The 18,387-nt window shown below is 50.1% G+C and overlaps 2 protein-coding genes across 3 annotated transcripts in view; both read right to left on the minus strand.

The window, feature by feature from the left end:
- The window catches only part of LOC130857635 (acyl-coenzyme A oxidase-like protein), a 58,744-nt gene extending 56,733 nt beyond the window's left edge, over positions 1–2,011 (minus strand). Inside the window, exons 1-2 of the mRNA XM_057743363.1 lie at positions 1,885–2,011; positions 1,719–1,789 (exon numbers count right to left, since the gene is read on the minus strand). Coding sequence (XP_057599346.1) covers positions 1,719–1,789; positions 1,885–2,011 — 198 coding nt within the window. The remainder of the gene's footprint in view (positions 1–1,718; positions 1,790–1,884) is intronic.
- Positions 2,012–10,553: 8,542 nt separating this feature from the next.
- The window catches only part of LOC130857558 (acyl-coenzyme A oxidase-like protein), a 109,641-nt gene continuing 101,807 nt past the window's right edge, over positions 10,554–18,387 (minus strand). Inside the window, exons 5-6 of one of the 2 annotated variants that reach the window (XR_009054848.1) lie at positions 18,152–18,239; positions 10,554–10,751 (exon numbers count right to left, since the gene is read on the minus strand). The gene's annotated coding sequence lies outside the window, so the exon portion shown is untranslated. Of the gene's footprint in view, positions 10,752–17,974; positions 18,240–18,387 lie in introns of those variants that run through there. The other variant, XM_057743315.1, reaches the window with a different exon arrangement.

Consider the following 18,387-nt stretch of genomic DNA (forward strand, 5'->3'; position numbering starts at 1 on the left):
GTTAGTTTCTAACCAAATGTTCCCAAGAAGCCAGCCTGGGGCGGTGTGTGCATGGCTGGGCGGGTGAGAAAGTAAGAGAAGGAAGAGGCTTTGGGTGGCGTCTCTTTCTGCCCTCTCCCTGTAGATGCAGAGAGAGTGGCTGTGGCATCCCCAGTCGTGGAAGTCACAGGGACAGCTAGAAGTGGGCCTGGAGGTCTGGTCTCCTGGCGCCGGGCTCCGTGCTCTGCTCTCTTTACCCCATGCTGCCTCTGAGATGCCCAGGTAACCTCCATGCAGGGCACAGCAGGAGAACCAAGCAACACATGGGAGTTGGTTCAGCCCACAGAGGCATGAAGGAGGGAACGCAGGGGAGAGATGGACAGGAGGAGAAGAACAAGAGAAAAGCAAGGAGGAGACAGAGGGAGAAAACGCTGGACAGAATAGGAAGAAAGGGTCAAAAGCGCTGTATCCCCATCACCTTGACTAGTGACTGGAGTAAAGAGGTGAGTGTCTGGGACCCAAGAGCTACTCTAAGGTCACAGAGTAGCTGCCTGAACCTGGAAGGAGAGGTCCTGGGGGAATGGTCCTCAGGGTGGGGAACTGAGGGCTGAGAGTGGAAAACCTCAGAATACCCAGCAAAGTTTCTGTGCCTGAATGGATGCCAAGCAAAGTCAGTGTATTTGAAGACCCAAGACTCTGGTAGACCAGGTTTCTCGAGCAAACCCAATGTTTGGTATCAGCACTTCTGTATTATAAAATCAACATCGTTGAAAGCTTAAAAAAAAGACAGACCAAAAATACCACCTCTTAGGCAAATGAGTTGAAAATCCCTTCTAGTGACGCCCTATATTTTCCACCCATTTCTAAAGTCAGAGAACACCTGGTATGGTATTTAGGTAAAGAAATGCAATTCCTGGTACACGCGGTTTCCTGACGGTACAGAACTGAAATGACGTCACGGAAATGTAGATTCCTCTAGGTCAGTCTAAGGACAGTTTCTAGGTGAAAACATGAGTCTCAGCCATCGGTGGAAAAGTGTGTGTGTACCTTTGCGATTTGCTGGTACCTACTGCTTTCTGCCTTCAAAGACTAAGTTTTAATTAAATGTAGGCAGGCTGCTGGCCAGGCTTTCCCACAGGTTTGGCTCACCTAGAGGTACAACTGAAATGTAGGTGAGACCGCACCTGTGCTCCTTTGTCATTTAGGAGGAAAGAAAATGATGGTTACCGAGAAAAAAAGAAGTTTGTCTCCCACTCAAGGGCGAGGAAGCTATGACATAAGATGCCCCTTTCAGCGGTTCACATGAACAGTCTCATCTGTGAAGTGTTCCCCACGGCGACGAAAGTGAGGCTGTGGCAGACACAGAACGTATGGGATCCTTTGTCTTCATTAAAAAGTACGGTGAGAGTCATGGAGTTTGGCCAAGCCTCATAAATCTGCTCAGAGAATCAAGGCTCTGTCAGATAAGCTTAAATAGAACCAACTGAGCTCTCCGGAGAATTGAATAGATTCTCTGCTAGTGGTTGACACCCACTTTCCTGTCACTTTGCTGCACTCCGAGGACGGCGGCTGTGCTCATTAACTAGCAACCCTCCTACCCACCGATGACACGTTTATCCCCGAGGAGCACAAAATTCAGAGATGATAAATTTACTCCTGCTTGTAAAAGTGAAACTCTCCTCAGGGCAATAAAAATGCTGCGAGCCTTTAAGGCAATCAGAGCTTTGGTGTTAACATACCTTCTCTAACAAAGCCTGGTCCTCTTGGTCGGGACAGCTCCTCGAGGCCAGGGAGAACTGCTCTAAAGTCACTGGAAAGGAAGAAACAGAAAGAGTGAATGGCCTCCCTTTGGACCCTGTTTGGAGGAGGACATCGTGGTGATAACAGATGGAGGTGGCGTGCTACGGTCTTCCTTGGTGATACGTTCTAGGGGGACAGAGGCCACCCTGGGCCGGGGGGGAGGCACAGCCAGCACAGTCACTTCACCCTTGTCAGCTGGCATGATTACATCAGAGAACACAGCCGTGACCATCGGCAAAGCTCCATCCTAAAATGGTTCAAATAAGCTTATTTACAGAACAGAAATAGAGTCACAGATGTATTATAGAAAACAAACTTATGTTACCAGGGGGGAAAGGGGGAGGGGAGGGATAAATTAGGAGATTGGGATGGACATATACACACTACTATGTATAAAATAGATAACTAATAAGGACCTACTGTGTAGCACAGGGAACTCTACTCAATACTCTATGGTGACCTTCATGCGAAAAGAATGTAAAAAAGAGTGGCTATCTGTATATGTATAACTGATTCTCTCCGCTGGACACTCCTGAAGCTAACACAACATTGTAAATCAACTGTACACCAATAAAAAATAACCAAAAATTAAAAATAAGCCAACAGGAGGCCCTGGGTTCAGCCACCATATGGCCTGTCCCGTCCCCATGACCACACTGTATGTCCACTTCCTGTGACCACCGACTAGAGGACCCCACCTGCATTTGTAAATTTGGCGGTGCTACATTTTCTCCTTAAGTTTCCACCATGATTCCCATGGCATTAATCTTCTCTTGGTGTGAATGATAGAGCCCCAGCTTCGGCTCAAGCGAATTCCACCAACTCCCCCAAATATTTCAAGTTACATTCCCCCAACCAACGTCCTCCAACAGGATGGTGAGAGAAACCAAGAACGTTTGCAAAAAGTATTAATGATCCATTTTAATTGGCCATGAAAACTCTAGGAATATTAACCAAGATGATTTACACAAATTCCACTCCCCTTCTTTACGCTGGTGGCCCAGCTCTCACGCAAGGCCCACTCTTTCCCAAAAGCCTCCCTTCCGGTGGAACGGGGCCCTGGCATCTCCTGGACAAGCCCTTCACGTTATCACCTTCATCCCTGTCCACACCTTAGCCTCCCCCTGGAATGCACTGCCACACTTCCAACTTTGGGATCCTACTCACACTTCAAGACCCAGCACGGAGGGACCCTCTGTGAAGCCCCCTTGGAGTCCTGCGATGTCTGCCAACCCCCGGGACCTCTCCCAGGCTCGGCACCATCCACTTGCACAAGGGTACGGTCTTCACGTGTTATTGCCTCTCCTATTCCTAGCTCTTTCTATTTCGGCCTAAATAAGCACAAAACCACAACTGCCTCCCATACACGCTGCTTTGACTGTACCGTCTCACTCTCGAAAATACTCCCACGATTCCCCGCCACCCTCAGATTCAAATCTACTTCTTTCGACAGGCATTAAGGTTTTAACTGAGTGACCCTGTCTAGATGAGCCTCTTATTTTCAGACTCAGAGCTGCCTTCACTCTTTACCTGCCTTTACCCTTTGCTGCCGTCTATCAGGCAATCTCACCTCCTGCCTCTGAGGGCAGCATCACTCACCCTCCCATCCAACCGCTCAAAGCCACTGACCCTCCCCTGGGTCCAGCCCATCCCCCATAGATCCCACAAAAACAGGTAGAGACACACCGAGCCTCGAGACGGGGTGGGGGGGGGGGGTACGGTCTGATTCCACTGTTCTGACCCTGAGGTCTGAATATTTACAGATGCAGCTATTTTAAAGAAAATTATATCAGCAAAAATGAATCCCCATCAAGGAAGCATCGTCTGGGAAATTTTTTTTTATTGTTTGCAATGTTGCCTGTAAAATATTCAATACAAGTCTTTGGAGAGTTTTCATCTAAGACTAAACTACGCTGCAGTCTTAGCTGTTGTCAGTTGTATCTCATGTGGATTATTTCTTCCAAGTCTAAAGTTTTGCTTTTATCCAATCAAAATGTGCTCAGGACCGATAGTGGGATCAGCATTGCCAACTTTAAAGGTAAACGTCCATCCAGTCATCCACTGGCTAAAGCCAATATTATTTACAAAGAATCCTAAAATTCTTTAAAACATTAAAAGCTTTTTTGAAAGTTAAAAAATTGAAGCATGATACTTTGCCCATAAAAGAGGCTCAACAGAAGTTTGTAGCAAAGATAAAAGCCCGAGGGATGTTGAATTTATAGAAATGCTTCTGCCTTCACCCATTCAGAACACACCAGCCCATGAAAGATCCTGGAAGCCAACAATCTCCTTTTCCTGAATCCTTTCATCAGCTCGGTTTTGGACTTTTGCTGTGACATACTCTGGTGTGACAAAATATTGAATTCTGACTGTTGTCTGAGGAGGAGTTAAAAATAATCCACAAATCCGGGCGCTCAGTTTTCTTCGGATCGTCTTGTAGAAGGTGGCTATTTTATTTGGTAAAGGTTTCTGCTGTGATGCGGCATCTTCCTCAGCACAGGCCATGGACATCTAAATGCTTGCTTCTGGCCTCCTCCGAGGGCTACTAGGTTCTTGCCCCGACCCCCCCCCCCCCAGGGTGGCCCCACATCCATGCGTCCAGCTGCCCTGTGCTGGACTCCACTGTGACACCTTTAGTTGTTCACGAGACCTGGCACCTGTAGGTGGGCAGCTGCTCCCTGGAACTCTGTACATCTAAGCCAAATCAGTGGACCTCCACGCCTAGGCAACCCTTTCCTGAACTTTCCCACTTCGGTGGGAGGGACCGTCACCCAGCAGCCACGAGGCCCAAATCTTTGATTCTCCCTCCCATCACCATGCCTGCGGACTCTCCTCGCCCCAAGAGGCACCCTTGCCCATGGCATAGTTGCTGCTCTGAAGCCTGCAGAACCCTTCTAACTTGCTCCTCTCTGGCCACCGCAGGAAGCCTGGCACTGCCCTCTGGCTTCTCCTCCTCTCCGCCTCTCAGCCCCTCCACCCTGGACAAGCCATCCTTTCCAGTGCTCCTCCTCGTCCTCAATCCACAGCTCGGTCCTCGGCCCCCATGAGCCCCTCCCTGTCTCCTCCCCATCTGCTCAGAGTCTACCCTCCCCCAGGCCCAGCGGGTGGAGGGGTCACCTGCACAGACTTGGAGTCAGACGGACCTGGCTTGACATCCTCACTGCGCTGCCACCACCAGCCTCCTCGGATGACGGAGGAGTCACACACTCTGCCTGAACCTCGGTTTCCTCACCAGCCACATGTGGAAGGGGAGTGCCTGCCCCCTGGAGTCAGTGTGAGGTCGGTGCCCAGTGCCTGGGGGGGGTGGGTGTCGGCACCCCATTCTCTGCACCTTTAAGGAGCTTTCTCTAACTTTCCCCGTTCACACTGATTTGTTCCCGTTCGATGCGTTGGCGTGACATGTTACACGCTGGGTTCTTCTTTTCGAACCATGCTTTGGTTTTTAGGTGCACACGCTGCCCGTGTCTCAGGTGCCAGAAGACAGGCTCAGTCTTAGCCCGTTTGTTCTACACCCATCCTGCCCGACGGGCCTCAAGTCATGACCCAGTTTTTGGAACTGGACTGAAGTGCATTTGTGGGGACGCAGGACCCCCCAGGTGGAGCCTCCCCTTAACTGGCCGCCTGGGTTTCATGAATCGATCATCTGTCACTCCTTCAACACAAACGACAAAAGCCAGCCTTGACAACGGCAGGTCAAACAGAAGCAGGGCTCACCGATCCTCGGCTATTTCCCTTCGCCTTAGAGTCAGGGTGACAGACGCTCTTGTGCCCAGAGCCTTTTTCTCCCCCCACTCCCCCTGCTCCGATTTCCACCAAGTCCAGAAGGAGGAAAGAGGGGCAGGAATGGGGCTGGCAGCTCTCGGGGCCCAGGTCGGGGCCCAATTCGCTGACAAGCCGGGGGAGTGGCGTCACACGGGTGACGTTTCACTCCCCTCACCCTCCTCCCTCCTCAACTCTTAAATAGGAAAATAACCCTCAAAATGAAAGTAGTTGCGGTATCTAGGTATCTACGTTCCTCTCCCTTCATTGCTGATTCAAGAAGCTGCATGCCTAAGGAGAAGAAAGGATGCGACAGCCAGACCAGCGCCCACAAAACATGGGTCACACCGGGGCGCGCTCTTCCTTAAGAGACTCGGGAGGGACTCATCCTCTTGATTCCACGTTTCAGTTGTACCTGCTCCTAAGTGTCCCAGGGCTGTTTACTTCCGTGGGGGCTGCAGAGGCTCCCACCTCTCTGAGTAGTCAAGCCCTCCTTGGTTCAGCCTTTCCACGTTGTGTGACAAAGAGATCAGCCTGACAGTAGAGGGAGAACAATAGATTTTTAGATAACATACTTGTTAGCTTTGAGGTTGTTAGCTTTGAGGTTGGGGAGGGAGGTGAGAGGGATGCGTAGACAAAAATGACCTGATTGAAGTTAAAAAGCACACCAAAAGTGGTCGTTTGGGAGAAAAAAGTTACAGGCCAGCATGAAATGCATATGCCTCCTGTTCAATGATCAGGTGGATAAATTGTATACAACAAACCCCTGCAGCCTCTTCTGAAAGACAGGAGGGACTTTGCAACACGGGGGATACCCTAAAACTCAAAGAAACGCTTGTGCCTAGGATGCTCTCGTTACGACGTATTGACACAAAGAATGGGGGAGAGCTAGACGGACCAAGTGCACAATGTCATTGTCCTTTTTGAAACACGGCTGGTGAGATTGCGCACGAGCATTCAGTTTGCAGGCACAGCTGGCCGGGACATATGATGTAAGGGGCTGTATTGCTTAGGAATCCTGTCTCAGATGTTCTTTTGGCTTCTCTCTCCATCCCTATGACAGGGCCCTGGGAAACAGGGGTCCTGTTCCAGATGTCAAGCTTTAGAGAGCCCTGCTCTGGCATTCCTCTGGCTGCAGGCTTCCCCACAGGGTAATGGGGGAGCGCCCGCCTGGAGCCCGCATCCCACTTCTCCAGCCCAAGTAGCCTGAGCCTCTTCCTTGGGAATGCTCTCCTCCTGGGTGTGCACCCTGGACCCATGGGGTGGCCAAGGGGCAGCTGTTGGGAGGGGTGTAGATGGACCTCGGGTGTCTAAACTGGAGAAGGTACACAGTGTGGGATGCAGCTGTGGGTGGGAAAGAGGGAGGTGGGGGGATGCTTCTCTCCACGCTGCAGAGTTCACAAAACTTCCAGGAGTTTGAGAATTCTAGATTCCCAGCTGGCCTGCTAGATGAACAAAGCGACATTTGCCACAGCAGGAGGACAGCGTATATTTTCTTCAACGCTTTGTAATCTTGTCTGGTACCGTCGCCGTGGGCCCCACACACAGTGAGGCAGGCTCAGGCTAGGGAATAAAGATCCAGTGCTAGAGCACAGGTTCACCCAAGCCTCTTCAAAGCCAGGCCCTCCATCCGTCCCTGGAAAGAGGACTCAGTCCCAGATGAGTCTCCAGAATGGCAGGAAAATGTGGCTTTCACTTCATGTACCTACAGTGAGATGAGGAAGCCAGCCTCCTCTTAGGGGCGGCAGGAATGGGGAGGCCACACCTGCCCCAAACAGAAGGTTCTACCTGGAGGAGAGTGAGCTGAGCCCGTGCACACCAGGCACCCCAGGAGCTGGGCTCTGTGCCCAGGAGCGTGGTCCTCCCTTGCTGAGGCCTCCCTGGTCCTGGGGGTGGGGCATCCTACCTGGCTGGCTCAGGCCTGCCTCTCCCTGGGAGCCCCGAGGGCCAGGCTACCCTGGTGCCCGTGGCCAGGGGCCCTCGCTTATTCTGTGGCACAAGGCAGAAGACAGTGGTGGCTGTCCCTCAGCCCTCCCCCTCACCTGTGCGTGGCAGTGGTGCTCTCAGCTCATTTTACAAAACTATCTGCCACTCCAGCTTCTGAAGTCCCCCACCCACCTCTGATTCACAGCATAAACAGGGAAATATTGAAAGAGGGAGAGAGAGAGATCACGCAATGTAAGAGCTGTGTCTTTGCAGAAAGAACTCCAGCTCTGTGTTTAGAATCAACATGGCGGTGGGGGAACAGGCGCTTTTTACTTCTTGGCAGCCAGCAGGTACAGCAGTTCCAGCCTCCTGCCCGTGGAGATGCGCTGAGAGGGCGTGGAGCTGACCCTGGGGGGCCTCTGTGCCAGGCGAGGGTCCTGGCTCCCCCTCCCTCGGTGCTCCTTTCCCCTGTGCTGCCTGCTCTGTTCTGGGCGCTGGCCCTGCAGCACTGGCCCATGCCTTGCTCAGCTCATGGGATCCGATCCAGAGAGCAGGGGCACGCCTGGCGTGTGCCACACCCCGCTTCCCTGTGACCCTGAGCACGGCGCGTGTGACGGAAACTCAGAGGTGCCTCTTCTCCGGGCGGACAGGCTCCGGTTCCCTGTGACTAAGTCTCAGCACATTTTCTGCCTGATTCCTGGGACCTCAGCACTTCCAAAGGATGAAGATGGGGCTCTCTGCTTCTCCACTGCAAACCCTCCCTTCAACCCCCACTGCCGCCATCTCACTGAAGAGCTGTCCTCTCACTCGCTGGCTGCACTCACTGGTTTTGGGCTCCTCCCTCCACCCATCCCCACCCTGGGCCTCTGTCTCCAATGCAGCACGGACTCTAGGGCCAGGAAAATTGCCCTCAAGCGAGCCTGGGTCAGAGGGTCCCTCTTGAGCTCAGCCCCTCCACTGGCGTCCTGCTGTCCACCTGGCAAAGGCCAAGCTCTGCAATGTGGCGCTCCGCGCCCCCAGCCCTCCCCAGCCCACTTTTCCAGGCTCATTCTCTCAATGCTCTTCCTGGCCTCTTCCCTGAAAGCCTCCCTTCCGGTGGAGCGGGGCCCTGGCATTTCCTGGGCAAGCCCTTCACGTTATCACCTTCATCCCTGTCCACACCTTAGCCTCCTCCTGGAATTCACTGCCACACTTCCAACTTTGGGATCCTATTCACACTTCAAGACCCAGCACCGAGGGACCCTCTGTGAAGCCACCTTGGAGTCCTGTGATGTCTGCCAACCCCTGGGACCTCCAGGACCTCTCCCAGGCTCAGCACTGTCCATTTGCACGACGGTACAGTCTTCACATCTTATTCCCTTTCCTACTGTTAGCCCAAAAACTCACAAATAGGAGGCACTGAAAACTTTGTAAGCAAATAAACTACAAGTGTTTTCCCCTCACTCCTTTGAAATCTGTAAGAACTTTGCCCATACAGCAGGAAAGTGTGGACTAGCAGAGCCCACACTGCTGGAAGCAGGCAAAAGGCCAGTTGGGCCAAGCCCTGGGATGCGAGCAGTCATGGGGTCTCACTGACATCTTGGAAGCCTGGATACTAGTCTGAGCCATGGGAACGAGATGCGGATAAATGGCGGCCAAGTTCGAGATGTGAGCAGTTCCTGCTAGGAGGGGGGTGGCTCTGTGAGGGGCCGAGACCTGCCTCCAGTGTCTGGGCCTCAGGAGGGAGGCCGCGTCCCTCTCCCCACGCCTGCACCATCGCACGCCCATTTGATCTTCTTTCCCAGGGTTCTTTCCCACAAAGCTGGATGCAAAGGAGATCCATCTGTGGGCTTTGGCTCAGGTCAGGCATGAAGTCACGAAGGGGAGCTCACCCATCACGGATTCTCTGGACAGAGTCCTTTCAGCCGGGGGCGGGCATGGCCATTCACTCAGGAAGCAATGAGGGCCTGGCTTAGCTGGACTCCTGTCTCCAGAACCCAGAGTCTTCCCATGTGCAGGGAGCTGCCCGCCCTCAGAGGGATGAGGCGCCCTCTCACTTATTCGATGTGGTCCCTGGCTCGCCTTGACCAAGGAACGCTTCTTGGGGTCTGGTCCAGACAAGGAGGCAGAGCGAGAGGCAGTCCTATCAGTGCTGGTCATATGGCCCTACCTTCTCCCTGGCAGAGAGCCTTTCCCGTGGGACTGTTCCACCCACCTGCAGATCCTTTGCACCTGCGGGGAAAGACAGCTCCAGCAGTGACACTCAGCTGGAGGTCACCCCCTCCCCCGCCCACTGATCCACCAAGAGCACAGGAGTTGACCAAGTTTGGAAAACCAACAGCTGTGGACTCCAGAAGGGCCATGGACAGGATGGCTGTGAGCCATTGCCCAGGGCGTGGCATCCACTCTGATGTTCCATTTTGAGGGGTTCACCTCTCAATTTCACATGATGCTTGTGCTCAGGACGGGGGTTTCTCTGTGGCCCCCAGGCCTCTCTGCCCTTTCCCTGTCTCAGCGTCCTGCTTACATGCTCCAGGCCCCCCTCGTGCCCCATGTCCAAGCAGAATCTCATCCCGTCCATTGTCTCCCGGAATCTGAGTGCCTCCTTAGTCTGTTGTTGCAAAAACTTTTTGTAGCAATGATCAGAAACACTCAGCTGTGTATCCATGGCCTGCAACGTGGTTGTATACAATTTAATCTCTCTTAAACTTCTCAGGAATTAAGAACTATAACATATGTACAAGACAAGAAATTGCATCAAGAAACTGTATCACATATTAAAAAACAGCTATTTTGAATTTTTTTTAGGTCTTTATTGGAGTATAATTGCTTTACAATGTTGTGCAAGTTTCTGCTGTACAACAAAGTGAATCAGCTGTATTTATACATATATCCCCATAGCCCCTCCCTCCTGTGACTCCTTCCCACCCTCCCTAACCCATGCCTCTAAGTCATCACCCATCATCGAGTTGATCTCCCTGTGTTACACAGCAGCTTCCCACTAGCTATCTATTTTACATTTGGTGGTGCATGTATGTCAATTCTACTCTCTCATTTCATCCCAGCTTCCCCTTCGCTCCCCCCCCCCCACCCCACACCATGTCCTCAAGTCTGTTCTCTACATCTACATCTCTACATCTCTATACCTATTTTGAATATTTTAAAAAGCCATTTTTTTCTGCCACGTTGGCTAACTTACTCTTTTGGTTTCTGCACTTTTATCCTCCAGATCTCAGGAAGAAGAGGTTTGATGCCATCTGGACTACAAGTCATTTTGGCTGCTCTCTTGGACAAAGAATCATTTTCACCTATAATTATAGAAATCCATGGGAATTTGTTTTATTTTCTAAGCTGCGAATTAAAAGAGAATTTCTGAGTAATTTTTAGGGGGAAAAAAAGCCCAATAGATAGCTTCATCCATCTCTATTTATACTGATGTTACAGAAAATTTCCCCATCGAGGGTTCAACATGCACTTTGATGGACCAGATCAGGGGTCTTGAGTCAGTAAAGGAAGGCGAAATACTGATGAAATACTGATGGAAACCTTGCTCTTAGTTATCTTGTGATCATTTCTCCACCTAACATTTTATGCCACTTTGAGTGTATATCAAAACTTGTTAAACGATTGTATCTCCGAGGATTGAATGCTACTTTTTTTTCTTCTCTTCAGTTCTCACGTTTCTGAGTAAAAGCCATCATTTTCAAGTTAATAGAGCATTACGTTTTCTCTGCAAACAAATTCCCATGACTCATGAGCAACGAGCAAGGTAAATTCATGAAGAGGAGACACAGCACTATTTTTCCTCCTGACATTTGGGATCTAAGATAGGTTAAAAATGATGTTTTTATCTCTGGTGATTTATCAAACCCCAGATTTCATAAAAGATAAACAGATGCACTGAAGAAAAAATACATCATCTTAATGCGTCATTTTGACACTTTGGGTCTCTAAAAAGCTTGTATTTTGAAGCTCTCCCCTCCAGAAACTCAATTGTTTCCATGACTTACACATTAAATTCTTGTTTTGCAAACACACTTAAGTGAGAACATGCCAGGAGACACCTTGAAAGAAAATGGTCACATTTGAAACATACAGATTATTTATAGACAGAAAACTCAAAGAACTGAAAGAAAATCTAGTTGTCAACAGACAGTTGCTTTTTCTATGTTTTCTCTGTAGCTCATTTTGGGTTTTGTGTGGGTGGCTCATGGGAACTCAAAGGTTATTTGCCAAATGTTTTGTGAGATTAGAACATGTTGTCCTTTAAAACCTAAATGTAAGTTTATGTTTATCACAAACGTTTAACTTTAGAATATGGGATATGGAACCATGTTTTTAATATATAAAATCATACCTAGAATTGCTATGCTAAGACAAGATTTCCTATGCTTCTATTTTTGATTCGCAGTTTTGAAGCTTTTATTCTTAATCATATTCCTAGCAGAAATCTAACAATATAGAGTTATGCGGTGCCAAGTGTTGCTTTTTCACCTTTTGGGTTAATTTCACCTGCCAGCTTGAACACTGATTAGTCTTATTTCGAAAGTACTTAGGTACTAGGAGCTGGAAAGTCAGTGTGGACTGCAGCTCAGATCTTTGCAGTTCATCAAATAAGGTACATTTTTCTATCACACAGTGTACAAAGGAGAAAAAAGAAAACACTTTTTTTTTTTTGTTTTACAGGCAGGGAGGGCTTATTTTTCTTGTCTCTTCAGCAATGCTCAGCTACCAGATTCAGGTCCAACAAGCACTTATGGGCCCCGCATGGTGGGCAGATGGCAGCTTTCTGCCCGGATTTGAATCTCGCTTCTGCTGTGTGGCCCCAGGCAACTTATGCAGCCTCTCTGTGCCTCAGCTTCCTCAGATGGAAACTGGGTAGATGGTGGTCCCTCCCTCATTGCCTTGATGGGCAATTAATCTCACAGAAAGCCTGTGAGATAAAAAAAAAAAAGAAGAAGAAGAAGAAGAAGAAACTTGATTCGGAGACAAACCCAGTGAGAAGCGTGAAAAGCAGTACAGGTCAACTTTAACCTAGGAAAGTATGTGTTCAATAAAATACAAAGAAACCACCCCCAAAGGTTCAAGAACACTAGAATGCCCATTCTTCGGGGTTCATCTGTAGGAAGGTAAGCCCTTGGGAAGTTGGAGGTGGAAGAGCGTCTCTCAAAATCTGATGCTAAAAAGCCTTGGGGTCAGCCAGTCCCGAAGCTCCAGAACTTAGATCTGTGTGACCCGAGGCGACGGTTCACCCCTGAGCTGTTTCCTGAAGGGCCGTGTGAGGTTGTCGTGGAGACTGAAGAAGTGACAGGATCTAGGCACACAACTCAGCCCTGGCTCAGAGGAAGAACCGAGCAGGCGGAGACAGAGGTCATCAGTCCAGTCGGCCAATATCCCCGGGCCCGGAAGGTAAGTGACATTTTATTAGTGTCTGGGTCAAGTACAGCTGCTAAATTCTGTCCCTCACAGGCCTCCGCAAAACAGATACCCTCCAGGAGTCTGATTTGGCTTCTTTCTCTTGTCTCCCTCTTCAGAGTGCAACAGAATCTTCAAGGTCATCTGTCATAAAACTATCTCATAAATTGTCACCTCCACCAAAGAAGAGTGAGTTTGCAGAGCTCTCTCAGGACCTCCCAGGTACTGGGGTGAGCAGGGTCCCCGGGGGCTCTGGCGAGGGCTGTGTGGCAGCACTTCTTGAGAAGGCAGCACCTGAGGTCTTCAGGTTCGGCTGACACAGACCTCAAGTTCACCTACGTGGCCTCAAGTTCGCCTACGTGGCCTCAAGATCACCTATGTGGCCTGGGGCTTCAGGGGAGGAAACCCTGCGTTACCATGGTGTGAGCAGCCCGCGTAATGTCGCAGAAGAGATCTTCCTCCCCTCACTGGATCCCAGGAGCCACGCCCCCTCACACCTGCTCTCCCAGAACCGGGAAGGCTCGGAATGTGGTCCAACGTTGGGCATCAGCATTTTAGAACTTTGTCTCTTCCTGTGTCTATTTGCTGAGGAGGCACACAATTGAAGTCCGAAGTGGCAAAGCTGCGCTCTCTGCCCAGGGTTTCCGTGCTCCAGTGCTCAGGCTCAGCTAAATAAATTCTGCTTTTTAACAGCCCTCATTTACGTGAGCACGAAGAGCCCCTGCCCCTACTCCAGTCTCCATCACCAGGCGCCTCCACTCTCTTCTCCTTTCCTCCTTCCCAATATGGTACCGGTTCGCACGTTCTCTTCTCTCCAAACGTTGCCACCTCCTGGGTTCCCAGAGGGAGCCTCTCCATTGTCCCAGACTCTGGGCATTAGGGACCCAGAGAGCCCCACAGAGGGGTAGGACATCCGTGTGGGCCTCTACTGGCCACTGCACCCTCTGACGTGGACCCATTAAGTCCCAGTTGCCCCCTTTGCTCTCAGGAATGATGGGTCTGAGATGTGTCCCCCCCGCCGCCCTGTGACAGGACAGAAAAACGAGGCCAGAGACAGTCCTTCTCTCCTCCAATGTCAAGGCCTCGAAGATGCTGGTCTGCTGAACCTGGCAGCAAGTCGGCCTGCCCACCCTTGGCTCTCCAGACCCCCTCGCCTGCTGCTATCACCCACATTTTTAATGGGTGCCAGACAAAGAGGAAGGGCAGCAGCAGGGCAGGGGTACCCTCGCTTCTCCCTCCCTCAGAGCACCCCCCCAGGGCTCGCTGGGACTGCTCCTGGGCCCAGCAGAGGGTGCCAATGGGAGAGGAAGGCACGCAGGTGGTCACAGCCAAGGGAGCACCTGTGGTACCCACCCTCCTCCCTATCTGCCAGGCCTCCGTCTCCAGCGCTAACAGCAGAATATTGCGGAAACCGTTATCCCAAGAATGAGATGTGCTGACTTTTGACTTTTAGTACCACTCCAGGGGTCATGTTTGCCCTTCAAGCTAGGAGGACTCAGGGTTTGGAGGGTCTTCTGTATTTGAGTCTAAGGGGATGACAAGTTCCTAAACTCACATAGGACTTTGGGATGAAGTTGAGGCATTTTATTTTTCTGTGCTTGCATGTAAAGCAATACGCATTCAAGGAGGTGGTAAGTGTATTCCCGTAATTTCCTGGAAGATGAAAGCCAAAGCTAAAACTAAATCAAGGTGAATGTGATTTGTATAAAGGGCAGCCCATTAACAATGGGGAGGAAAACGCTGATCTTATGAAGAATATTGGGAAAAGGACTCACGGATAAAATGCAGAAATAATGCTTTAATAATGCATGTGATCACATTTTTATTAACAAAGAAAGTCTTGTGTGCAAGCAAATACATCCTTGAGAGGAGTCTGAAATTAATCCTCCGATAGGCAGAAATCCACGCTCTTTACATATTCTAATTATAGTTACAACCTGCGCTTAATGCAAACATTCTAAACTCTTAGTCACTTTATTAAGAACCAGAAAAGGGACTTCCTGCAGCAAAATGAGAACTACTCACAAGCTTTGAGAAAGAAAATGAAGAGATAATTCTGCACGGAGCTGGAGAATGCTGGATGTAATTTATTTAATAAAAGTGCTTAGTGTTTCTTTTTTGGTTTAGGAATTGGTACAACCTTAGGGGTTCAGACAGCACCATGCTTCAGGACTGCTTTTCTAGGGCAAGATAAAAATGTGTATCAGAGAAAAGTAATAACTTATCATTGTAATGGTTACATCCCACTTTGGAAACCACTAGAGACTGCTTCACATTTTTATTTCCAACATGGTTTTCCTGAGTCTTCAGGTGACAAACGGAAACTGATGCCAGAAGGCTTTTTTTTCCATTTGTTCCTAATAAAAAATGGCTAGATGTGGAGTTCATTTTCATCTGGGGTGATGCTCAGGTCTGTGCTTTCGCAGCCTGACCATTCCCTTCCCACTTTGTGTGATTCCTTCAAAAGTCTCCAAAGGCAACATCTGGGTCCAGTCAACAGAGACAGGTGGCCTCCTTCCACCTCCTCTCCTGGCCCCTGGAGACCTCTGCCTGGGGCGGGGATGGGCGTGCGTGCTATTTGAATGTAATGACAGGCTGACTAATTTTTTCCTGGGTAGTGTGTTCAGGGCATTCCTATCATGATAACCCACGCTGTATCCTCACAGACCTCCTCATTATGGATGGATTCCTCTATTTCAAAACATTCCTCGGATTTCTAGATGCTGTCATTGAGTCCTATTATTTTTCTTGTTATTCTTATGATTTTTCTTCGGTGACTTTCTACAGCCAAACCCTCTTCATCTGTCATGGAACTGGAGGCCAGTTTCCTGAAAATCATCACTTTTGCTTACCATGCTTATTAACCAATAAAAGGTTTAGAATCAATTTGGATTTCTTTGGTGCTGCGGCAACGTCAAATCCTTGACGTTTCTTCCCAGTATTAAGGCTTCATACACCGGAACCTAGCCTGTTTAATCTTTCTCTGTCTCTTCCTCTTAAGGAAAAGGATCTAAATGTTCCACTTTCGTTATGGGAACTAAGGTTCTTGTAGACTAGTAGTTAACAGTAATAAAAAAAGTTTTATTGAACACTAACCATGGGTCAGATGCTAAGGTAAGGGCTTTCAAGTATCTTTTCCATGGCCCCTGGAGGTAAATACCACATTATCTAGATTTTTTAAATGAAGGTGAGACCTGGAGTCCACAGGGTTCATCCTCGTGGTGTCCTAAGAGGGGACAAGATCTGTGGTCCCTACAGAGGAGCCCAGAGGGAGGAGCCTGTATGCTGGGGCCGCAGAACCATGGAGTACAGTCATAAAAGTATACCAAGTGGAGGAGATGGCCTGGAACATACTCACTTTCGATAAGGGTGTCTTCAGTGCTATTTCATATCCCGGATAAGTTTCGGTCTGATCAACAAATTTGGAAAAAATAACCCATTGACAGAGGAGGCGTAGGTTACTAAATTTCCTAGGGGTGAGGTAGGTGCTGAGGGCACCGAGACAGTCAGGAAGCAAGTCCCCATGGGCTCCGACATCTGTGGCGGGCAGGTCAGCATGGAACTCAGGTCCCCCTCCCTCCCCTGCCAAGAGCTGCCCAGACGGTCCAGCCTCAGGACCTTCTGATGATAACTGAATCCCATGTAGAGATGTCCCCACAGGGAGGATGGAGCACGCAGGGGACTCAGCAGTCGGGTTTGGGTTTGTGATGAATGAACTGGCATTCTGGTTTCTGTATCTGTCACTTTTGAGTTCGATTAAGGAGAGTCAGTTCCCCGGAGCCTCATATAAGGTGGGTGTTCAGGCAGATAAAAGTTTCTAAGTCTGCAAACCAGGCAGCCCAATCCTGGACTTACTGACCCACAGAGGAGGGAATGTTTTGCCCTTTCCTTTACCTTCTCAGACCCTCTCCTTCCTCCTCCTTCCTCTGCCCTCAGGAGCAGAAGGCAGAAATCAGTCTGGGATGTGGGTGAGGCCGTGGTTATCACAGGGTGTGGTCACCGTGTTTAAAGGCTGGCCCCGGGTGTGGTGTGCCTGGGGGCCTCCCCGACCCAGTGAAGAGCCTGTGGTCTTGGAAACTCACCTGAGCACGTGCACACTCACCTGAGCATCCTCACTCCGGTCCTTACTCTTGAGCCCCCAGCACTGGACCGCACTCAGAGCAAGGGGAGAGGCCTGGCTCTGTCTATATGGAAACTACTCACTCCAATCCAACTCTTGTCGGCTCTGAGCGAGGGTCCTGGGCGCTCCTACAGCCATGAATACCACGGCACTTTGCTCCTCCTGAACTGTTGGTTGGGGAGGGAGGGTGCCCAGCTGGAAGCCTGGGTGCAGGCACTCCTGGGTTACTGCCTCGACTCTTAGCAGAACTCATCAAGGAATTCCACCCCCCGGACAGCACCCAGGGATCCACTAGGACCAGCAGCCTGGCCCCGGAGCTGAGATGGTGACCACACCCAGCCCTGCCTTCTGGGAGCCAGCAGTGAGCCCGGTGTGATAGAAAACCCCACACAGCAAACAACGCAGTGAGTGCCTTCCTCTTTTCACACTTTCCCTCCGTGGAGAAAGCGTAGTGATCGAATACACGAATGATTCTCGAGGTTAAACAATCATTTCAAGAATTATCTGCCATATCTTCCTGGATCTCACTCTGTTTTCAGTGTTTCATTTTATTGTATGTGATTTTTGGTGTTTTGAGGCCAACACAAACATTCACACTTCCTCAGCCTCAGCACGGCTGACACTTGGGACCACAACACTCTTTGTTTTGGGGGTGTGGGGGCTGTCCTGTGCAGTGTCCCCGGCCTTTACCCAGTAGCAACCCCTGCTTAGTTGCAACAACCAAAAATGTCTCCAACGGTCACCAAACGTCCCCTGGAGGGCATGGTCCCCTCCGGTTGAGAACCATAGCTTTAAAAGGAGGTACTAGTCCTTGCCAATCTGGGGGTTAGGTTTGAGTAGTTTTGGTACTTGAACTTCTTCAGGCAGTGACCCCATAAAAACACCCTCTCTCTACACCCCGCCGCTGTTTCTTTCTTTGGCAGTGACAGTCACTCTTGGGAGCAGGGCCACGGCTGAGGGGCCAACGTTTAGCCAGCTGCTTCCAGTGAGTTTAGCACTGGGTTCTGTGGGTGTCATTTGGCCAGTGTTCCTGATAAGCGGGAGTTACTTAGGGACCCAAAATTCAACACGAGTGTTCAGACCAGAGTGGGGACTGTCCTTCCTCTGCAGAGTCGGATTCCCAGATAACCCGAGAGTCACTCAACCCCGAATATTTGACAAGAGCCAACTGACCTCTGTGAATGTGTGCCAGAGACAGGCCGGTGACGTGGTCAAGACACGGGTTCCAGGCATGGAAGAAGTCCTCCTTCTCGGTCGTCACCTGCCAGATTGACAGAAGGAAGATAACCACTGGTGATATCCTGAGAGAATCGAACTTCCCAGCAAGGCAGGCAGCAGGTAAGGCACATTTCAGCACAACCATTAAGTGGGGGTATGTGGTACGCAAGGCCAACTATAGGCCAGCCTCT

The sequence above is a fragment of the Hippopotamus amphibius genome, chromosome 7 (assembly GCF_030028045.1).
Source record: "Hippopotamus amphibius kiboko isolate mHipAmp2 chromosome 7, mHipAmp2.hap2, whole genome shotgun sequence".
Taxonomy (NCBI): domain Eukaryota; kingdom Metazoa; phylum Chordata; class Mammalia; order Artiodactyla; family Hippopotamidae; genus Hippopotamus; species Hippopotamus amphibius.